This window comes from Oryctolagus cuniculus, chromosome 17 (genome assembly GCF_051225735.1).
Source record: "Oryctolagus cuniculus isolate XC-2025 breed Fujian yellow rabbit chromosome 17, ASM5122573v1, whole genome shotgun sequence".
NCBI classification, from domain to species: Eukaryota; Metazoa; Chordata; class Mammalia; order Lagomorpha; family Leporidae; genus Oryctolagus; species Oryctolagus cuniculus.
The window spans coordinates 36,859,516-36,883,132 of NC_142883.1; the positions used below are offsets into that span (position 1 = coordinate 36,859,516).

Consider the following 23,617-nt stretch of genomic DNA (forward strand, 5'->3'; position numbering starts at 1 on the left):
CCACGGGGCAGTCCAGGATGCGAGAGGCCACATTTCATCCATCCTCCCACATGGGAGGCCCCTGCCTCTTAGCAGGCAGCTGGCAAGGTTTTCATCAGAAACTGCATGACGACTCTCAGCCAAGTGTTAAGGATGTTTATTTCCCAGCCCTTCAGCCACATGAACACCCACGCGTCCCTCTGATAAGGATGGCCTCTTCCTTCCCCAGGGGCTGAGCTGTTGGAGCCAGCGCGAGGGGTCCCCCGCCCCAGCCCTGCCCCAGCTGGTCTTCTCAGGGGCAGCTCTCTGGAGTTCCGGGGGCTTCCTTAATCCTCTTCCGCTTGACTTTTGGTTCTTGGAGGAGCCTCTTTAAAGAACCTGCAAAAGGCAAGGTCAGGAGACAGCCTTGATGACGTCACAAACAGAGACTTGCAGTTTGCCGCAGACGGGAGGGTGCTGAGAGCAGAGAGAAGAAAACCAGACCTCAGTTTCAACCTACGCCCTTGCTCTCTTCGCAGAGGCCCTGCAAGGCAGGGGGACGCTGTCACCCCCGATTCACAGAGGACCCTTCTCCAGGCACAGGGAAGCAGGCGACCTGCTCACAGCCTTATGACAGGCCAGAGGCACAGGCAGCACCACACCAAGTCTCCCCCACCTCCGGCTTTGGCCTGGTTGCTCCCACTCCCTTCTCTGCTCTCTTGGCCCAACTCAGCTTTGCTGCGAGACTATCCGCGAACACCACTGCCAAGCATGGGGCCACACCCCCAGCACCCGGGTTCGAGCGCACAGGGAGACTCGGGGTGGTGGTTCGCCCGGATTAGAGTGAGGGACCCAGCCTCATCCCCAACGTGTCCTTCCCTCTGAAGTCCTGCTTACACAGAGGGGACTGAGCTCAGCGGTGCCGGAAGGAATCAAGCAAAGACCAGGAGGGGGCGCACTTTGCCAGACAGCAGCCTCATCCTCCCGACACGCGGGCAGCCAGCGGGGTTGGGGGGTGGGGTGGGGGGTGGGGGTGCTTTGTCTGGGGGATGCGGACACATCCAGGTGAAATGTGTGGTTTGGGGAACATGGAGAGGGTCCTTCTTTCTTCTTTTCTACTTTCTGTACTTGAGAAGCAATGTTTTGGGGGTGGTGTCCTGGGGCAAGGGGAAAAGCCAAGCCTGGGTCCCCTGCAGCCCATCTAGGAGTGTCAGTTCGAGGCCAGCTCCCCGCTGATGCACCTGGGAAACAATGGATGATGGCTCAAGTGCTTGAGTTCCTGGCGCCGGTGGGGGAGATGAAGATGGAGTCCCTGCTCCTGCCCTCAGCTTGGCCCAGCCAGAGCAATGCATGGGAGGTCTCCCTTTGTCTCTGTCTCTCTCTCTTTCAAATAAATAAATATTTTAAAAAGATTTTTGTAAAAGGCGATTTTTTTTTTTAATATGAAAGGCAGAGAGAGAGAGAGAGAGAGAGAGAGAGATGGAGAAGGAAAGTTCCTGCCCGCTGGTTCACTGTTCAAATAGCTGCAGTGGCTGCAGGCAGCCCAGGCTGAAGTCAGGAGCCCGGATCGCAGCCCAGGTCTCCCGGGTGGATGGCCGGAACCCATTCACTGGAGTCCCTTTCCCTGCCTCCAAGGATCTGCACTGGAAGGAGCCGGGACCAGGAGCCAGAGCTGGGCGTCCAACTCAGGTCCTCCCGTATGGGAATCCGGCGTCTGAGCTGCGAGACCAGACATCTGCTCCTATCTGGACAGTGTATGCATTTATTTATTTATTTGACAGATAGAGTTAGACAGTGAGAGAGAGAGAGAGAAAGAGAAAGAGAGAGAGACAGAGAGAGAGAGACAGAGAGACAGAGAGAAAGGTCTTCCTTCCGTTGGTTCACCCCCCAAATGGCCGCTACAGCCAGCACTGTGCTGATCTGAAGCCAGGAGCCAGGCGCTTCCTCCTGGTCTCCCATGCAGGTGCAGGGCCCAAGCACTTGGGCCATCCTCCACTGCACTCCTGGGCCACAGCAGAGAGCTGGATTGGAAGAGGGGCAACCAGGACTAGAACTCGGTTCCATATGGGATGCCGGTGCTGCAAGTGGAGGATTAACCAAGTGAGCCAAGGCACCGGCCCCTGTATTTATTTTTGAACATTTATACTTATCTGAAAGCCAGAGCTAGAGAGAGAGAGAGAGAAAATCTTTCATCTGCCGGTTCACTCCCCAAAATGTCCACAACAGCCAGGGCTGGGCCAGGTCAGAGCCCGGAGCCAGGAGCTGCATCGTGGCCTCCCCCAGGGGTGACTTCTGCTGCCTTCCCAGGCGCACTGGCAGAAAATGGGTCAGCAGTGGAGTAGCTGGACTCAAACCCGTGCTCCTACAAGGGACGCAGGCGTTGCAAGCAGCAGTTTTACCAACACTGACCCGCCAGGTCTACCCCCACCTGTATGTTTTACACTTTCTACAACAAGCATCTTTGAGCAGACAGAGCTAAAACGAGAAAAGAAAGAGCGGAGAAAGGGAAGGAAAGGACAGAAAGAAAAATACAGGCTGAAGAGAAGGCAGAAAGGAGAGAAGGAAACTCGTCGGGCTCAGGGCCATGGCTCCGGCTGCCTGGTTTGTGCCAGGGAAACACCCAGCGCCCACGGCAGCCCCCTCGTGCGGCGGCTCTCACCTCTCCGGGCTCGGGGCTGGGCCGGCGGCTCGGCGGGCAGGGCGGCCTCCCGGCCCGGGGCCTGCATCCTGGACAGCCTCTCCTTCATGCCGCTCACGTTGCCGTGCAGCCCCCAGGCGCTGCACAGCTTGGGCAGGCTGTCTTCGCGGGTGGCCAGCAGGGACCTCTCCGGCGCGTCAAAGGGGCGGAAGGCCACCTGCAAGAGAGCACCGTGCTGAGACAGAGACCGGATTCCGGAGCCCCAGCCCTGGACTTAGTGAGAACCTGCAGTGGTCGGGCCGCACCTCACCCAGGCCCAGCAAAGAAGACGGGCCAGAGTCACAGCCACAGGGACCCAGGACCTGGGGGAGCAGGAGGCCGGGCTGTCAGCTGTCTCCTCGTGGGTTATCCTTTATTGAGATCCTGTCCTTCCTTAGGCAGAAGCAAAATCTGGCCTGTTTGCAGTGCAACAGCGGCACCACCATACCGTAATTTAAAATATTCTGGGGCCGGCGCCGCGGCTCACTAGGTTAATCCAATGCCTGCGGCGCCAGTACCCCAGGTTCTAGTCCCGGTCGGGGCACCGGATTCTGTCCTGGTTGCTCCTCTTCCAGTTCAGCTCTCTGCTGTGGCCCGGGAAGGCAGTGGAGGATGGCCCAAGTGCTTGGGCCCTGCACCCGCATGAGAGACCAGGAGAAGCACTTGGCTCCTGGCTTGGGATCGGCACAGCGCCTCGGCCGCAACGTGCCAGCTGTAGCAGCCACTTGGGGAGTGAACCAACGGAAAAGGAAGACCTTTCTCTCTGTCTCTCTCTCCCACTAACTCTGCCTGTTAAAAAAAAAAAAAAAAAAAAAAAAAAGAGGAAAAGAAAAATATTCTGACCGCCTATAGAGAGTGAGGCCCATTTTAAGCGCAAGGGAGAGAGGGCAGTGGGTAGAAGACTGTGCGACTCCACCTACAAGACCGGGAACTCCCTCTGCTTCCACTCAGCTTTTCTGTGAACCTAAAGCTGCCACAGCTAAAACGTCTGGCAATTCATAAAATTCACTGGATACGATTCAGACTCCACGGAGCAATTTAGAAACCGCCACTTGCTGAGCTTTTTAAAAATATGTATTTATATTATTTCACGATTGGAAGTTGTAACTTTTCTTCAAGTTATTTTAAAATTTTTTAATTAATTTCATTTTTATTTGAAAGTCAGAGAGACAGGCAGAGGAAGAAAGAGAGAAAGTGAGTGAGAGAGAGAGAGATCTTCAATCTGCCTGTTCACTCCTCAAAGGCCTGCAACAACCAAGGTTGGGCTAAGCCAAAGCCAGGAGCCATGACCTCCATGCGGGTGGCCTGGACCCAAGCTCGTGAGCTGCTTCCTGGAGCATGTGTTAACAAGAAGCTGGGCCGGGGGCCCGCGTTGTGTGCAGCAGGTTAAGCTGCTGGCATCTCGTATCAGAGGGCTCATTCACCCTCAGCTGCTGATCCAGCGTCCTGCTAATACAGCAGAAGATGGCCCAAGTCCTTGGCCCCTGCCACTCACATGGAGATACAGATGAAGCGCCTGGTCCCGGGTTTCAGCCTGGCCCAGCTCTGGCTGTTGTAGCCCTTTGGAGAGTGAACCAGTGGATCTAAGATCTTTCTCTGTCTCTGTTTCTCCCTGTCACTCTGCCTTTCAACAATATTAGTAAATCTTCTTCTTTTTTTTTTTTTAAGATTTATTTATTTATTTGAAAGGCAAAGTTACAGAAAGGCAGAGGCAGAGACAAAGAGAGAATCCTTCCATCTGCTAGTTTACTCCCCAGATGGCTGCAAGGGCCAGTGCTGAACCCATACAAAGCCAGGCGCTTCTTCTGGGTCTCCCACACAGGTGCAGGGGCCCAAGGACTCGGGCCATCTTCCACTGCTTTCCCAGGCCACAGCAGAGAGCTGGATGGGAAGAGGAGCAGCCGGGACTAGAACCGGTGCCCATATGCGATGCTGGTGCCACAGGCGGGGGCTTAGCCGGCGGGCCCCAGTAAATCTTTTCTAAAAAATGTTTTTTTAAAACAAAAAGAAGCTGAGCCAGCACTGAGCAGGCACTCTGATAGGGGGTGTGGGTGTTCCCGTACGGTGACCTAAGCACCTCACCAAACACCTGCTCCCACCCCACTGACGAATGTGACCGGAGACCAAAATGTTTGAGAGCCAGTGTTTCTGGAAAAGCCAGGCCAGGCTCTGTCACCAGTCCCTGGAGACTTCCCCAAGGTCATAGGCTCTACCACCTGGCTCCAGCTGTCTCCAGCCATGGCCCTGCTAACATCAGGGTGTGGGTGTGGAGGCGGAGCCGTGGCCAGTGCAGTGGTCAAGGTGGGGGCAGTGAGTCACGGAAAGGAGCGGAGGGCCACTCGGTGCCAGCCTCCCTCGGTGACCGAAGAGCAACACATCAGCCACCCCTCAGCCGGCCCCCGCGGGAGCTGCCCTGCCGCCTCACCTGGAACTTGGCCGCCTGGTTGTTCTTGGTGTACCTGTAGAGCCGGCGAAGCTGCTTTGCTTCCAGTTCCGAGAAGAGGGAGACAAACCTCCAGAGCATCCTGTGGGGAGAGACTGCGGCTGGGGCAGGCGCTGCACAGCCCCAGCTCCCGCCCAGGAAGGAATGCGCCACTTGCTGATTCCTTGGCTTTTGGTTGGGGGGATGGAGAGGTGGGGATCTGCTAGACCTTGAAGCTCCTGTCTGAGGACAGCCACGTGCACAGAGTAGATGTTCACTGGAGGCCATTCTCCCTGGGAGGCGGGAGGGGCCTCTTTCCACTGGGTACGTGGTCCCCCTGCGCCCCTCCCCCAGGCCCCTGACCCGTCCACACAGAGATGAGGGACTGGGGGATGCTGGCTGAGGCGCGGCCCTGGGCGCGGGGCGGGCGCGGGGCAGGCGCGGGAGCCGAGGCGGCCTTACTTCCTCCAGTGCTTCAGCTCCCAGGCTCGGCAGCAGTGCTGCAGGAAGCTGTCGATGTGGTCGCCCAGCACCAGCAGGCTCTGCTTCATGTACTTCAGCTGCTTTTTCTGGGGAAGGTCCCTGCGCAGCTGCAGCTTTCGCAGGAACTTCTTCAGCGGCCTTAGGTATTCTTTACACTGGGGAGGCAACAGGAGAGGGGGAGAGCCCGGGAGGACGCGATGAGGCACACGGGAGCCGAGCCAGCCGCAGCGCTCCAGGCGGGGCCGTGTGTGTTGCGTGAGCAGGTGCCAGTGGACCTCCCCCCTCTCCCCACAAGGGCACGACAAGTGGGGCAGAGATGTGGGTTGGAGGCTATGCTACTCCTGACCCTAGCTCCCTCACCCCTGGGCAACAGGGGACAGGGCTCCACTCACAATTTTGAAGGTGTCCTGGCTCAGGCCCTCGGCATGGCGCACGAGGGAGCCTCCCCGAGGGGTGGTGCTGGAGCTCCTGCCTAGGCAGGGCGCGCTCGCCACCTGGGAGGAGGCAGGGAGCAGTCAACCTTGGGGCTTGGGCCTGTCTTCCTGGGACACTGCCGGGCAAACGCTGGCCCAGATGACTCCCCCTACAACTTCCTTCCGGACACAGAACTGCTGGAGTGAGCACTGGGTAAACACGGCCATCTCTGGAAACCCCTCTGTTCAGAAAACTTAGAACAGTCATCCCAGCATGCCATACCAGGGTCCCTTTGCAGGGCACTGGATAAACATGAGCTCCTTTTACGCCACCACGCGTTCTGTGAGGTTAGCTGAGAGCAGGGTTCGTGTGCTCACTGGTCCAGCAAACACCGATCCACTGCCCAGCCCCCGGGCCCAGCTCCGCATCTCCAGCCCTCTGCATCACGCTGTGCGTCAGGGCAGGCAGAAAACCGCCCCGACGGTGATGATGAGAAACAACGTTTTGAGTCAAAGTGGGGCAAAGAAAGGAGAAAAGGCGTGGTGACAGCAGGGCGGCCAGGAGACGGCACCGCAAGTCAGACCACAGCCCTGAACTGACCCGCTGGCTTTGAGCCGTCTGTGTTCTGGGCCGACAAATTCCAAGTCCAGAGCACACTCAAGGGCGAGACCACGGTAAGGCGGATGGAGGAGGCACAGGACACTCGAGGCTCTGGCTGGTGAACTCTTAAACGTGCCACACCCACCACGCGGCCACGGCCACACACAGGCCATAACACCATGTCTTCACAGCCAACAGTGGGCTGGGGCTCCTTCCCGTCCCCCTGTCCTCTTGTTCTTGTGGCCTCAGGCTAGCTCCGGGACCCCACCACCTCGTCTTCTTATTATCTTCTTCTTATTCTTCTTATCCCGTGTTTTCCGACACCAGCCCCCCAGGTCCCGCTCTGCTCCCCTCCTCCCACCCGCGTGGTCACCTTCTCCAGTGGCTTGTCCCCTTCACCCCCTGGCCCATCCGAGGCCTCCATCTCCACAAGTGTGCTGGCAGGCTCCGAGGTGGCCCTGCTCATGTCTCCTCCGGCTTCTGACCTACTGCTTCCGCGACCTGAACCTCTTGGGGAGTGGGCAGGTGGGCTCCAGAACTCGGGGCAAAACCATGGCAACCGCCAACACACAGCCCCTCCCCCAGGCCCTCACCGCGGGGGCGGGGCGGGCGGCGCCAGCCACCTCCTCCCACGGGGGCCCAGCGTGGGCCGGGGATGCCGTGGCCGTCGGGTCCCGGCAAGGCTCTCGGAGCGAGCGTCCCGCGTGTGGGGGGCCGGAGTGGGCTCCCGGGGCTGTGCAGAGTGAACGGGGGCGGCTTCTCCTCGACGCCCGGGGCCGCCCGAGAGTTAAGGCGCCCACCCGGCTGGGCTTGGGGGCGGCGTTTCTCAGGCACGCGGGCAGGGACACCCTCCGTGGCGAAGACGCCGGCAGCGAACCCCGTTTCGCAGACACGAGCTGGACACACGGAGACCCTGTTACTTGCCTGGCGTGCGCGGCCACTAAGTAGGGCGCGGGGACTCGGCTCGGAGTCCCACCGCCCCGGCGTTTCTGGCCTGCGTGGCCCCCGCGGGGCCGCGTCCCCGCGTCTCGGCCGCCCGGCCGGCCCCGGGGGCGCTGCGCGGCGCTGGTGCGAGCTGCGGCCATCTCGTCCCAGACGCGCCTCAGGCGCCCCCTCGCGTCGTTCGGCGGCGCCCGGCGACTTTCGACGGCGGAAAGACCGTTGCAACCACGGGGCGACGCCTTGAGCCACATCGTTTTCCCGGGAACGCGGAGGCGCGTGGCCTGGGCCGCCCTTCGTGTCTTCCGGCCTCGGGGGCCGGCGCTCCCTACGCAGTGGCTTCTTCCCCTCCCTTCACCGGCACCAGGTCGGAGGCCGCGGTTGATGCTCGGGCCTGGGTCCCGCCTCACCGACGGCCCGGTCCCCGCTCGCCACCTAGCGGCGCGACGGGCACGTGACAGGGACCCCGGCTCTGCTGCCTCGAGGCGGGGGTGGGGGTGGGGGTGAGGGTGGGGGTGGGGGTGCAGAGTCCCAGGGTTCCATCGAGTTCCCTGCGCGTCCTCAAAGTGGTGTTAACCTGCTCTCTACTCCATCTTGTTTAACGCATCTTTGTTGTTGTTGCTGTTTGGAGGCAACATAGAAGTTCGCACTTTGTCTCCGATCTGGAACGTTTGTTTTCTGAGCCTTAATTCAGGATTATTTTGCGGCTGTTAAGTAGGATGGTCACGCTGGCCTCGTGTACGCTTCTCTCGGGAGTAATAATTGCTAAACGGAGTGCTTCAAAAATATGGAATTTGCATTTGAGGTATATCCATAAAGCCATTTAAAAAGCTACGAAACAGTTATTGACGTGGAAAACAGGAACTAAAGCAGCATGGGTAGCAGGTCCCGTTATGGTCAGTGTGTGTGCGCGTACAAAGTCTTTTTTTTTTTTAATAGGCAGAGTGGGCAGTGAGAGAGAGACAGAGAGAAAGGTCTTCCTTTGCCGTTGGTTCACCCTCCAATGGCCGCCGTGGCTGGCGCACCGCGCTGATCCGATGGCAGGAGCCAGGTGCTTCTCCTGGTCTCCCATGGGGTGCAGGGCCCAAGGACTTGGGCCATCCTCCACTGCACTCCCGGGCCACAGCAGAGAGCTGGCCTGGAAGAGGGGCAACCGGGACAGAATCCGGCGCCCCTACCGGGACTAGAACCCAGTGTGCTGGCGCCGCAAGGCGGAGGATTAGCCTAGTGAGCTGTGGTGCCAGCCGCGTACGAAGTCTTGCAAGATGTAATTCCATATATCAAGGGTGAGTTCTCATTTTCTTTTTTTGAATTTCCTAACTCAAAAAATGCGCTTTACTTTTACAGACAGAAAAGCCTAAATAGGCCAGTGCCACTGCTCACTTGGCTAATCCTCGGCCTGTGGCGCCCACACCCCGGGTTCTAGTCCTGGTCGGGGCGCCGGATTCTGTCCGGGTTGCCCCTCTTCCAGGCCAGCTCTCTGCTGTGGCCCGGGAGTGCAGTGGAGGATGGCCCAAGTGCTTGGGCCCTGCACCCCATGGGAGACCAGGAGGAAGCACCTGGTTCCTGGCTTCAGATCTGCGCAGCTTGCCAGCTGTAGTGGCCATTTTGGGGGTGAACCAATGGAAAAAGGAAGACCTTTCTCTCTGTCTCTAACTCTGCCTGTAAAAAAAAAAAAAGCCTAAATATCATTAAAAAGTTATATGATGCTAAGTTTGAAAACAGAACTCAAAAGGATGTGTATGGTAACAGCTCCTAAGTGAGCCTGAGTGTGGACAAGGCTGGAAGAAAGCACAGTGAAAAGAAGCAAGGAACTGAGTGTGTGTGTGTGCTGGCACACAGATTCACAGGAATGTACCTCGAGTTGGAAACAGAATTCACAGGTGTTGCTTTTTAAGCTTATTAGTGAGTGTATTTTAGAGGGAGAGGGAGAAAGAACTCTCACCTGGCTCAGCCTTCAAAAGCTGGGTCACTCAAGAAGCCTGCAAGAGTGAGGGAGAGGAGGACGCCCCCTCCGCCGAGGGCCAGGGGCCAGGGGCCAGGAAAGCAGTGCAGGCCTCGCAGTGGGTGGCAGGAACCCGTTCCCTTGAGCCATCCCACTGCCTCAGGGTCTACAGTAGTGGGCAGCTGGCACCGGGAGCTGGTGAACCAGGTACTCCAGTGTGGGACGCCAGCCTTCTCAACCCCTAGACCAAACACCCACACCGATGAGTTTATTTTGATGCCAAAACAAAGAATTGAAATCCATGGGTGGCTTTTCCATACCAATTTTCTGTGAACTTTTGAACACCTCATATAGGTATATCCCCAACTATCTCCAGTTCCAAAGGGGTGGCCAGGTGCTCGCATTTCAAAGCTGTGCTGTCCTTGCTTGCATCCTCACCCTACTCCACCCCTGCTTTTCCCTCCCAGAGCTTCCAGTGAGTGCTAGGCTCTGGATGGCTGCCCTGTTCCCATAATGGGTGTATTATCAACCATGGGGAGTAGCCTGGAGAGACAATTGAACCTAACATGAGCCGGGAATAATGGCTCAACACACAACATTAACTAAGAGCAAAAATCCGTTGCCTTTGGGAGACATTCTTTCAAAAACTAATTAGTCAGCTTAAAAATGACTCTTTAGGACAAGTCAACTCATTCCACAGGTTATTTTGAAACATTTATTAAAACAGGCAAACAGGGGTGGGTGTCTGGTGTGGTTAAAGTGCCACTTGGGACGCTGGCTTCTCGTATGGGAATGCCTGAGTTTGAGTTCCGTCTGTACTCCTGATTCCAGCTTCCTGGAACGTGCAACCCCGGAGACAGCAGGTGATGGTCCCAGTGGGTGAGTCCCTGCCCCCATGAGGGAGATCTGGATTGCGCTCACACATCCTGGCTTTGGCCTAGCTCAACCATGGCTGCGGCTAGCATTTTGGAGTGAACCAGCAGATGAGAGCTCTGCTTTCAAATAAAATTAAATTTAGTTTAATTTTAAAAAATTGTGCCATAGGTGTTGGGCACGTGGCAGGTGGTGGAGGAACAAGGGCCTTTAATTTTTCTCTGCACTCCATACAGGCCACCATGTCCCTCGATGGCACAGATTGGTTTCATAAGCATCGTGTCTCACTCCACCCCGCCAACCACCTCCACCCCCCGTCCACAGGATAGAGCTCACAACACGCCCTGAACTAAGTGAAGGAGGAAAGAGACTCAGCGTCTACTGCTTACAGTTCTCCTCCTAGAGGGGGGCTATGTCTGCAGATCACACTGACAGCTCTCAGCTGAGGGCCAAGGCATGGCCCCCAGGGTCTGAATCACAGCTGAAGACAGAATCTCTTAATGGGATCTCCTGGTCAGTGAGCCTTTTGAAACTCCAGCCTGCAAGTTCTTTTGAGAACTCACTGGAGAAGTCCGTAGCTTCAGAGATGTTAGGCACCAGCGATCTACCGGGTCTAATGAGGGTGTGGACCACTTCCCAAGGCTCAGATCTTTAAATCTGAGCTCCTAGAAACTCGCAAACAAAGGCACTCTGAGAAACACCAGAAACAGCAAGTCTCGAGAGAAAAAGAACAGAGGAAGAAGACAAAGGAGTTTAAGTCTAAGCATTTCCCAGGCCCATCCAGGGAACCAGAGACTAAGCAGAACGCCAGCGAAGTCCTTGACCACACACAATGAAGCTGAAGTGCTACTGTTACCCCTGCCAGCCACCTGCGTCCAGCCTGTATCACAGGCCGGGGAGTCCCTCTCGCGCTGACACAGGGCATCAGGGCTGTACGGAGGAGATGCAGGTGCGAGGGCTTTCCCTTCCCGATGGCCACGACACAGACACAGCCAAGCGCACAGGTCAGGAGCGTCCCTTTATCTCCTGCTGCTCTCACAATAGTGTGCAAAAATGTGAGGTAGTGTTTTCTTTGCTCTTATTTCATATTTACTGTGGTTTTCCCGTTAGTGGAGCTCTGGTTTAAATGCACTTTTGTAATAGCAAGGTTTTAATTTGGGCTTCATGTGCTCTAAAAATATCTTGTCAGTATCAGAATAGCACTGCAGAACGGCAGCCTCAGAACTTCACAGTGTTTCTAAATAGTCTGATGATATGCAAGTGTCTGCGATTGTGTAAATTGCTGGCCTAATGATTTCCACTTGGCTCTTTCTGAAGCTTTTCTTTCCTAAGATGGGATTCAGGGGAGGCGCAGGAGAGAGTTACAGACGATTAATGCTGGAGCTGGAGATGATTTGGGAAAGCATACGATGCATCCTGAATTTTTCAGTAATTTCAAAGATTCATTCTTTGAAAAAATATTTTTATCTACTAGAGAGAGAGAGAAAGACAGAAAGGGAGAAAGAGAGAATATGGGAACCTTTCATCAGTTGGCTCACTCCCCAAATGACTGCAACAGCTGGGGCTGGGCCAGGCCTAATCTCGGAGCCAGGAACTCCATCCAGGTCTCCCACATGGGTGGCAGGCACCCAAGTACTTGGGCCATCATCTGCTGCCTTGCAGAATGCATTAGCAGGAAACTGGATCAGCAGCAAGGTAGCCGGGATTATGAGATGTGAGGTGTCTCAGGCGGCTTAACCCACTGTGCCACAGCACCGCCCTGAAGCATTCAGTCCTGCCGCCTTGCTTGCCACCACACTCCCAGGGCCATGGGTTTGTACCCTACTCTCCCTTCAGGCCTGGAATTGGTGGTACTGGGGGTTTATATCAGAGTTTCCCTGACTGAGATCTTCAGAATCAGAATTTTATCAGTATTTTTTTAAAAAAGATTTATTTTATTTATTTGAAAGATTTGCAGAGAGAGATGTCTCCCATCCGCCAGTTCACTCTCTAAATGGTTGCAACAGCCAGAGCTGGGCCAGGCTGAAGCCAGGAGCCAGGAGCTTCTTCCAGGTCTCTCACATGGGTACGGGAGCCCAAGGACTTAGGCCATTTTCCGCTGCTTTCCCAGGGACATTAACAGGGAGCTGGATTGGAGTGGAGCAGCCAGGACTTAAACCGGCATCCATATGGGATGCTGGCGTTTCAGGCTAGGGCTTTAACCTACTGCACCACAATGTCGGCCCCTTAATTGTTGTGTTGTTTTTTTTTTTTTAAATATTTATTCTGTTTATTGGAAAGGCCGAGTTACAGAGAGGTAGAGACAGAGAGGGAGGAGGAGTAGTATAAGTATGTTAGTAGCTGTCCCTGTGCGTGGGTGTTGTAGTGCAGCAGTTAAACCAGGGCTCAGGACACCACATCCCATACTGCAGTGCCGGGGTTCGAGTCCCGGCTCTTCTTCCAATTCCAGCTTCCTGATATGTGCACCCTGAGAGGCAGCAGGTGATGGTTCAAGTGCTGGGATTCCTGCCACCCGTGTGGGACGCCTGGATGGAGCTCCTGACTCCTCACTTTAGCTCGGCCCAGCTCTAGCTATTGCAGGCATCTGGGGAGTAAACCAGTGAATGGATGCTATCTCTCACCCTCTGTCTTGCTCTGCCTAGCAAATAAATACAAATAAATTTAAAAATTTAAAAAACATGTTCCAGGCAATTCTTTTCCTATAATTTCTTTTCAAAAAATAACTGAGAGTGGTGTGCTGAGCTAGAATCCCAAACTGGCCCTTGTCTGCGTCCAGCTGGGCGTGCTACAGGCTGCCCAGGACCGTGCTGGAGCTGGCCCTCACAGGGTGACCATCAAGTTTGTAGCAACTTTTGCCAGCTGTCTGTTAGCCATAGGCATTATTAAATATTAAATTACATGTACACCAATATTCATAGCAGCGTTGTTCACAATAGGCAACAAGGGAGAACAGGGCAAGTGCCCATCAGCAGGGGAATGGATAAACAAATAAGGTGTATTCATACAATAGAATGTTCTTCAGCCCGAAAACGCAATGAAGTTCTGATACATGTGACAACACGGAAGAATCTTAAAAGCATTATGCCAAGTAAAATAAAGCAGACACAAAAAGAAAAACTGCCTGATTCCATTTACATGAAGTACACAGAACAGAAAAACTCATAGCCGCAGAAAGTAAAATAAAAGTTTCCAAGTCTGGGCTGGCGCCATGGCTCACTAGGCTAATCCTCCGCCTAGCGGCGCCGGCACACCGGGTTCTAGTCCCGGTTGGGGTGCCGGATCCTGTCCCGGTTGCCCCTCTTCCAGGCCAGCTCTCTGCTGTGGCCAGGGAGTGCAGTGGAGGATGGCCCAAGTGCTTGGGCCCTGCACCCCATGGGAGACCAGGAGAAGCACCTGGCTCCTGCCATCGGATCAGCGTGGTGCGCCGGCCACAGCCCACCGGCCGCGGCGGCCATTGGAGGGTGAACCAACGGCAAAGGAAGACCTTTCTCTCTGTCTCTCTCTCACTGTCCACTCTGCCTGTCAAAAAAAAAAAAAAAAAAAAAAAGTTTCCAAGTCTGGAAGGAAAGTCGATTGGGTAGAAAGTTTCCATTTAGATGATGAAAAGGTTCTGGAAATAGTGGTAATGATTACACAACTTTGTGAAGTACTTAATGCTACCGCATTATATTTGAAATGGTTAAAATGACAAATTTTGTGTCATCTATATGTTCATATTAGTAAGTAGAATTCTGTCAGAAATTAAATACACATTTCTAAAAAAATAATTTTGAAAACAAAATCATCAAAATTGAACGATTCCTAGTTTTTTCCACATTATACAGTTAGGTTTGTTTCTGAGGTTTTGTCTGCTGTATCTGTCAAGCATCTCTTCCAATCTCCATGCTCAGTGACATCACCTTGATAGTTAGATATTGGCTGGAAATCAAAAACGCCACAACTCAGGGTCTTTCCTCCCCTCCAAGTGTTTGTTAAGCATTTGTCAACGCACTGCTAATTCTTTTTTTTTTTTTTAAGATTTATTTTTATTTATTTGAAATGCAGAATTACAGAGAGAAAGAGACAGAGGTCTTCCATCTGCTGGTTCACTCCCCAAATGGCTGCAGTAGCTGGAGCTGAGCCGATCCGAAGCCAGGAGCCAGGAGCCAGGAGCTTCTTCCAGGTCTCCCACGTGGGTACAGGGGCCCAAGCACTTGGGCCATCTTCTACTGCTTTCCCAGGCTATTAAAAAGAGAAAGAGAGAGAGAGAGAGAGACAGAGAGAGCGAGCGAGTGATCCTGATCGGAAGTGTAGCAGCCAGAGACAAATTGGTGCCCTTGTAGGATGCTGGCACTGTAGGCAGTGGCTTTACCAGTTACACCACAGCGCTGGCTCCACACCACTGATTCTGACCCCCAGTTTCCTCAAGAGTGAAAAGGAAACAGCAATTTCTCTGAGGATTAGTTGAGGTGAAAAGGCCTGTGGGAGTGCTCACCACATGGCACTTGTCCCTTTTCACTAGGGACCTTGAGCTCCTTGAGGGCCAATCCTGCTGAAATAACCTGTTTCCTAAGTCTTTATTAGAGGCATGCAGTAGATGTTAGATTGAACAAATGAACAAATGGATGGATTCCTGGTGCCAGTGTGGAGAGCTTTCCTATTTTAACAGCTGGCACCAGAACCACTTTCAGTAAGAGAATTAACTTTGGAAGCTGCTAGGGAAGAAGGTGGGGCCTGCGCTCATGGTGAGAGTCTTCTCCCAGCAGCTCTGAAAGGGAAAACAAGAGCTTGACCTTTCTGTGACCCAGAAAAGGATGCCAGAAATAAGGGGCACTGCAAGGATAGAAGCCAGAAAAGCAGAGACAGGGAGAGGCTGGGTGTCCATGGAGTGAGCTGTAGGGCGGGTGGGATGGAGATGGGATTTCTAATAGGCATTCCTGGGTTAAAACGGGCTGTATTTGTTTGCTGTAGGCTCTCATTATGACCCACACACATCTTCAGTGAAGTTTCTAGTCTCTTCAACAGCCTTGTGTTTGGATTCGTTTGGGAATGTGATGAATCAAGAAGAAGCCGGGCTGGCCTCTTTTGGCCCCGGCTGCCAGTGAGGCAACGAAGGGACAGTGACAGGACATGGTGTTTCAGACTAAAAAGTGTAGCAGAGGCAGGGAAGGTGATCAGAACCCAGCTCTATGGTGATACAAACGCTTGGGAAGTCCTTGGAGAAAGCCTGAGCGGTCTTTTGAAGATCTGTGGTCTAATGCTGAAGGTTGGATCTTCTCTAGTTTTTAGGGAGATGGAGATGAGGGTATCCCAGAGGCCCATAGGTTACATTCAATGATCTTGACATTTTTAGGCCTTGGTGATGTTCTATTTCTTGATCTGTGGGTGTTAATGCATTTTAGTTCATTCCTATAGTTTGGAGTTTTAGATTTTGAGAGAATTCTTTGTCTTCTTGGACTTCAGCTTGAATTAAGAATGTTCTGGGCAAATCTATAAAATTAAGGCTGTTATAGTATCACATTACCTTGCTCTGTGGTGAATTGGCTTTTGATGGCTGTCAGAATCTAATCTATCCAAAGAATAGGGTAGGAAAAAAGAAGGTCTTTTACCATGGAGAAGCCTGACAGACACTACCTTAACTAAGGGCTGAATATTATTACCAATGATGTCATGTGGATATTATATTCTCACCTATGATGTGCCAAGAAAGACACTTAACCTCTGTAGTAGTTTATTTATTTATTTGAAAGTCAGAGTTACAGAGAGAAGGAAAGAGAGAGAGAGAGAGAGAGAGAGAGAGAGAGAGAGAGAGATTGATCTTCCATCCTCTGGTTCATGCCTCAGATGGCTATAGTAGCCAAGGCTGGGCCAGGCCAAAGCCAGGAGCCAGGAGCTTCTTCTGGGTCTCCCACATGGATGGCAGGGGCCCAAGCACTGGGCCCATCTTCTACTGCTTTCCCAAGGCCATTAGCAGAGAGCCTGATGGGAAGTGGAGCAGCCAGGATTCCAACTGGCACCCGTATGGGATGCCAGTATCACAGGCGGAAGCTCTACCTACTATTACACAATGATGGCCCCTACAGTAGTTTTTTGAAAAACCCATAACCCCCGTCTAATCATGAGAAAGCCATCAGATCAGCCCAGATTGGGGGACATTCCACAGGATATCCAGCCAGTACTGTTTGAAACTGTCACGGATTAGTGAAGACTGGGGAGACATGACAATTAAATGAAACGTGGAATCCTGCAACAGAAAGGGAATGTTAAGAAAAAAAACTGGTGAAATCCAGATAAAGTCTGGAATTTAGTTAATAATGCAGCTTTGTTGATTTCTAGCTTTGACAAACGTGCCATGGTGATAAAAGCTGTTAACAGTAGGGGAAATTGAGTAAGCAGTATTCAGGGACTCTTTACACAATCTTTACAACTTTTTTTTGTTAATCTAGAACAATTTCTGAATAAAAAGTGTGTTTCAAAAAAATATGGGGCTGGTGCCACGGCATAATAGGCTAAGCTTCTACCTGCAGCACTGGCATCCTACCTGGGTGCTGGTTTGTGTTCCGGTTGCTCCTCTTCCGATCCAGCACTCTGTTTATGCCCTGACAAAGCAGTGGAAGATGGCCCAAGTGCTTGGGCCCCTGCACCTGTGTGAGAGGCCCAAAGGAAGATCCTGGCTCCTGGAATCGGATCAGCACAGCTCTGGCCATTGCAGGCATTTGGGGAGTGAACCAGCAGATGGAAGACCTTTCTCTCTTTGTCTCATTCTCTCTCTGTAACTCTCCCTCTCAAATAAATAAATAAAAATCTTTTTTAAAAAGTTTAATAACAAATATGAGATATAAGGCCTTTGGGTTGACCAAAGGACCCCATTATCGTTGTACTGAGCTTTTCTATTGTATGGCTTATTTGTGCCACATGGAGAGTAATTTCAGAAAACCTTCACTGGGCATCTTCCAAGGAGTCCCTAATGGCAAAGAAATAGTAACATTGTGTTTTTATTCCCTAAGCTCTGATACCTACAAAAAGAGATGAATTTGTGAACCTACTGCCAAGACAAACAGTCCTCTTTAAGCTCCTTGTGTAAGGTCAAGTCTGGCTTCTCTTCAGGTCGGCTCCTGAGGTGATTAACCCACAGCGATTTCATTTGTGCAACGGTCAGATCCAGAGTTCTAGGGCAACTTGTACAGCATTCTGCCCTGGGTAGTTGTATAAGAAAGGACAGAGACACGAGGGAAACAGGCAAGCGGGCTGCATCTGGCAGGAGTTTAAAGTCAGTGGACAATATCACAGTCACGCGAAGTCCGTTAGGTTGGTACACCTGAGTGGCAGCTCCGTGAGTGCACAGTCTGTGTGTGACCAGGCTGAACCCAAGCAGAGCAGAGCAGTTAGGAGGTGTTTGGCAGGAATAGTTTCCTAAAATAAATAATTTTTAGGCCAAATTTGGTGGACTGGTAAGAGGGAATTAGTGTTTCTTGCAGTGGAGGCAATGGCCTGGTCACAGTCATGGAGACTGTACAGTAAGAAGAAAGAACTGTGAGGATGCAGACATTTGGTGCCTCCGATAAAATGCCGCCTGCGATGCCCATATTCCATAGCAGAGTGCCTGGCTTTGAGCCCCACTCAACTTATTTTTTTTAACACTATGTACTCATTTACTTATTTATTTTATTTTAAAGTCAGAGTGACTAGGGAGAAGGGGAGGGGGAGAGAGAGAGAGAAACAGAGAGAGTCTATCTGCTGGTTCACTTCCCAAATGGCCATAGCGGTCAGCTGTGAGCCAGGCAGAAGCCAGGAGCTCCATCATGAGCTCCCACATGGACGGCAGGAGCCCAGGTACTTGGTCCATCTTCTGCTGCCCTCTTAGGCACATGAACAGGACTGCTCAATTGGAAGTGGAGTTGCTGGCACTCAAACGAGCACTTCAGGATGGGCTGCTGGTATTACAACGCTGGCCTCCCCAGCTCTGCTTCTGATTCCAGCTTCCTGCTAATGTGCACCCTGGGAAGCATCAGATGATGGCTCAAGTATTTGGGTCACTGTTACCTACGTGGGAGACCCAGATTGGGTTCCAGACTCCTGGTTTTTGCCTGACCAGGCACTTGGGGAGTGTGCAGGCAGAAGATCTCTCTCTCCTCTCTCTCTTTGCCTTTCAAATAAAATGAAAGTAAATAAAGAGTGTTTGGTACAGCAGTTAAGACCGTGCTTGGGATGCCCACATCCCATATTGGAGTGTCTGGTTTGAGTCCTGACTCCTCCACTTCTTCTTCTTCTTCTTTTTTTTTTTTTTTTTAAAGATTTATTTATTCATTTGAAAGGCAAAGTTACAGAAAGGCAGAGAGAGAGAGAGAGAGAGAGAGAGAGAGAGAGAGAGATAGATCTTTCATCCGCTGGTTCACTCCCCATATGGCTGCAATGGACAGAGCTGGGCTGATTCAAAGCCAGGAACCAAGAGCTTCTTCTGGGCCTCCCACATGGGTGCAGGGGCCTAAGGACTTGGGCCATCTTGTACTGCTTTCCCAGATCATAGTAGAGAGCTAGATTGGAAGTGGAACAGCCGGGACTTGAACCAGTGCCCATCTAGGATGCCTACACTGCAGGCAGCAGCTTTACCCACAATGCCACAGCGCTGGCCCCTCCTCCACTTCTGATCTAGCTTCCTGCTAATGTGTACCCTGGAGGCAGATGATGGCTCAAGTACTTCGGTCGTTGGCACCAGGTGGAAGATCTGCCAGGTTCTTGACTTTGACCTGGCCCAGACCTGTCTATTGGGGACATTTGGGTAGTGAACCAGTAGATAAAAGATCTCTCTGAATGTTTTCCTGTCTTGCTGCCTTTCAAATCACATGAAAAAAAATTTTTAAATAAGAATTGTGTGGAGGTAAAGGATCATAATAGCTTCCTGGAAGTGAAGAAGCTGGGTTAGGGAAGAGAAGAGAATGTCAAGGAAGGCAGCCATCTAAGCCAGGGGCAGCGTCTGTGATACCATCTGCAGATGGAGAAGGGATTTTTTTTTTAATTTTATTTATTTATTTGAGATGCAGAGTTATAGAGAGGCAGAGGCAGAGGCAGAGAGAGAGAGAGAGAGAGGTCTTCCATCTGCTGGTTCACTCCCCAGATGGCCGCAATGGCTGGAGCTGTGTCGATAAGAAGCCAGGAGCCAGGAACTTCTACTGGGTCTCCCACGCGGGTGCAGGGGCCCAAGGACTTGGGCCATCTTGTACTGCTTTCTCAGGCCATAGCAGAGAGCTGGATCGGAAGTGGAGCAGCCAGGATTCGAACCGGCACCCATATGGGATGCCGGCACTGCCGGCAGTGGCCTTACCTGCTACCTCATAGCGCCGGCCCCTGGAGAAGGGATTCACATGAGTTAGAGAAGACAGGCAGGCTAGGAAGAAACGGGAAGACAAAGGAAGGGACAGGGAGAACTCACAAAGCCTGCCAAAGGGAGCTGTGTGAGAGCACAGCGTGCTGAGTGTGAGAAAAGGAATCTGTCCCCCGCCCCGTGAGAGAGGCCCGGAATCTGTGTTTATAGCATTAGTTTGTGGACCTTGATTGACACAGAGAATTTATTCAACAAATATATATTAGGCACATTTCGCTCTGAGGATGCCGAAGTGAGGCAAACAGGCCCAGGCTCTAACTTTGTGGAGCTTACTGTCTAATGGAGGAGCAAAACATCAGTGAGCAATCCCAGAAATTTGTAATGACAATGACAAATTGTGACATCAGCTGTTGGGGAGTTAGAACAATGGTAGCTGCTGGCCAAGAAACCTTCATGCTGCTAATTTAGTTTCCTGGGTACCTCTGATGTTGGAAAGCGACAGATCCTTAATATGGAATAAATCTCTCCTATATGAAAGGTAATAGCTATTTAGGAAGCTACACTTGTTTCATAGGATCTTTTTTTCAGTTTATAAAAACAAATATTCTATGTGTAATATTTAGTGAGTTTTAAGTGATACACTTTTGTAACTTTTATAGCCACAGTTAATATACAAAACAATTCTGGCTGGTGCCACGGCTCAATAGGCTAATCCTCCACCTAGCGGCGCCGGCACACCAGGTTCTAGTCCTGGTCGGGGCGCCGGATTCTGTCCCGGTTGCCCCTCTTCCAGGCCAGCTCTCTGCTGTGGCCCGGGAGTGCAGTGGAGGATGGCCCAAGTGCTTGGGCCCTGCACCCCATGGGAGACCAGGAGAAGCACCTGGTTCCTGCCTTCAGATAGGCGCAGTGCACCAGCTGCAGTGCGCCAGCCGTGGCGGCCATTGGAGGGTGAACCAATGGCAAAAGGAAGACCTTTCTCTCTGTCTCTCTCTCTCACTATCCACTCTGCCTGTAAAAAAAAAATAAAAAAAAAAATTCTGCACAACAAAAAAGTTCCTTTTTTAAAAGATTTATTTATGTATTTGAGAGGCAGAGTTATAGAGAGGCAGAGGCAGAGAGAGAAAGGGAGAGAGAGAGAGTCTTCTATCCGCCAGTTCACTCTCCAAATGACCGCAATGGCCGGAGCCAAGCCAATCCGAAGCCAGGAGCCAGGAGCTTCTTCCGGATCTCCCACTCAAGTGTAGGAGCCTAAGCACTCGGGCCATCTTCTACTGCTTTCCCAGGCCATAGCAGAGAGTGAGATCAGAAGAGGAGCAGCCGAGACTAGAACTGGTGCCCCTATGGGACGCTGGTGCCACAGGTGGTGGCCTTACCTGCTATGCCACAGAGCTGGCTCCACCTTCTTTCTTGTTTTTTTTTTTTTTTTTTTTTTTTCTTTTAGAAAAGGTTTATTTGTTTTATTAGAGAGGGAGAGACAGAGATCTTCTCTCGGCTGATTCACTTCCCAAATGAACACAACAGGCAGGGCTGACCTAGGCTGAAGCCAGGAGCCAAGAACTCCGTCCTGGTCTCCCATGTGGGTGGTGGGGACCCAAGCACTTGGGCCATCCTCTGCTGCTTTCTCAGGTGCACTAACAGGGAGCTGGATCAGAAGCAGAGCTTCAGAAGCAGAATGGAACGCCAGAGTCATAAGCAGTAGCTGGACCTGCTGCGCCGCAATGCTGGCTCCTGGGAGATCCACTTGGACGATGCTTATTTCACATGCCTGCTAACTTTCTGCTGATTGTTTGCTACCTGGACCTTTGAAAGGACTTCTTCAATTTCCTCACACTGTGAGAGCCCATAGAGTTGTGAGCTGCTAAATTTGAGTTCTTTTAAGCCATTAATTTGTGGCAAGTTATCACGGCTGTAGAAAACGGATACACGAAGCCACAAAAAGCCTCGTTGGATACACGAAGCCACAAAAAGCCTCGTTACCTTCTTTTCTTCTTTGCGCTTTTCTTCCCCTGCCTGATCACTTGCTCTGGGAGAAGCCAGGTGCCATGCTGAAGTTTTCACTTCATTTATTCTATTTTTCATCTCTAGGATTTCCATTTGGCTCTTTCCATATCTTCCACTTCTTTTCTCATTATGTTTGTATTTTCCTTTAAATTTCTAAATATAGTGGCAGTTTTATCCTTCTTGTCTGATCTTCCTGTCATTATTGGGTCTATTTCAGGGGTCTGGCAGTCTGCCATTTCTCCCAGTTCTTTCTTTTCCTTCTTCTTGGCATATACTGTAGTTTTTTACATTTTTGAGTGTCTGCATTTCTCTTGAAGCACTTAGGTCCTTGTTTTTGCCAGGCTGTTAACTTAATTTCAGATTAACTTTATGTTGTAGAGCCTTGTTTTTGTTGTTGTTAAGCAGATGTAGAGCATACGTTAGGGTTAGTTTAGACCTATCAGTCAGATTTGATTCTTCTGAGGTCTCTCCTGAAACCTTGGGTTGTCATGGAGGTATTTCTACTCCAGTTGGCCAAACTCTGAATGTTTTCAAGCCCTGTTTGAGCTCTGGGAATTGTTCAGTTATAGTTCGATTATTCTTTGCCCAGCCTCCTGGAATTTAACTCTGTGTATGACTACATTAACATTTAGCGAAGACTCAAAATTCTATGCAGGTATTTGGATCTCTCTCTCTGTTTTTGTATACCTTGTTCCTTTTTGGAATTCTACACGACCTCCCGCTACTGAGGTTCCGTGAATCCAATCTCTGTGTCCTTAACGAGACTGCCATGTTCTGATTTCATGATCCAGACTGTGTCTACTGGAAAAAGCCAGGGCAGTTGTAGAAGTCACCTCGTTTGTTTTCCTTCTTACAACATAGTCAGCCCTATGCTACTCATTGTCCAATAGCTAAAGATGGCTGTTTTCTCTATTTTTCTAGCTTCCAAGTTGTGTATAGTGGAAGGGTAAATCTGGCTTGTTTTAACTCCATCACAATCAGAAAAAAAAGTCCTCTGTTTCTTTGGAATTTGATGAAAGAAGCCAGTCTTTGGGGACCTGATTGACCTACAAAAATGCAGTTTGTAAATCTAAAAGTTTTTCAGCTGAGGTAAGTATACTAATAGTTGCAACCTTGGAGGCTTTTTTGCTTGTTTTAGAAGCCAACAGGCTTGTCCAGGTTATAGCTGATACACAGACTACACAAAATGTTTACTCAACCAATGTTTGCTAAATAAGTAAATTAATGAACGAGTGTCACTAAATGACTGATTGCTTTCTCCTAAGAACTTACTAACATGTGGACCTATGATTCTAATAGCAGAGAAGTTATCTAATCATATTCATATTCATCATTAGAAACAAACTAATTTACCAGGGAATGAATATTCACCATGGGCAGTAAAAGCTTAGCTGTAATCTCAGGAAGGAAAAGTAGCTCACAAAATCTACTGCAGTTCGGCCAGTGACGCGGCTAACTAGGCTAATCCTGTGCCAGGGGCGCTGGTACCCCTGGTTCTAGTCCCGGTTGCTCCTCTTCCAGTCCAGCTCTCTGCTGTGGCCCGGGAGTGCAGTGGAGGATGGCCCAAGTGCTTGGGCCCTGCACCTGCGTGGGAGACCAGGAGGAAGCACCTGGCTCCTGGTTTTGGATCGGTGCAGCACCAGCCATAGTGGCCATTTTGGGGGTGAACCAACGGAAGGAAGACCTTTCTCTCTGTCTCTCTCTCTCACTGTCTAACTCTGCCTGTCAAAAAAAAAAAAAAAAAATCTGTTGCAGTTCATGCTTTCTTTGCCAATACACGGTGTAAGTGTAGGTTTGAGCAGGATTCCAGCTCCAGATTGCTGGGTTCAAGTTCCAGTTCCTGCATCAACTTAGATGCATGATTTTCGGCAAGTTATTATGTAAACTTGTTGGAGTTCAATTTACTTCATCTGTAAAAAACAAGATAATGATGACATACATTTTATAAGGCTGTTGTGAGCATTATATAATATAATGATATATGAAAAATACCTTAAACTAGTG

The 23,617-nt window shown here is 51.3% G+C and overlaps 1 protein-coding gene across 1 annotated transcript; it reads right to left on the reverse strand.

The window, feature by feature from the left end:
• Positions 1 to 124: 124 nt before the first annotated feature.
• On the reverse strand, positions 125 to 7,426 carry CHCT1 (CHD1 helical C-terminal domain containing 1). The gene is made up of 6 exons (XM_002719083.6): positions 6,928 to 7,426; positions 5,933 to 6,034; positions 5,520 to 5,695; positions 5,061 to 5,160; positions 2,618 to 2,813; positions 125 to 357 (listed from the first exon to the last, which is right to left on the reverse strand). The coding sequence occupies exons 1-6, from the start codon at positions 7,018 to 7,020 to the stop codon at positions 272 to 274; spliced, it is 753 nt and encodes a 250-aa protein (XP_002719129.4). The 5' UTR covers positions 7,021 to 7,426; the 3' UTR covers positions 125 to 271.
• Between the last annotated feature and the right edge of the window lie 16,191 nt (positions 7,427 to 23,617).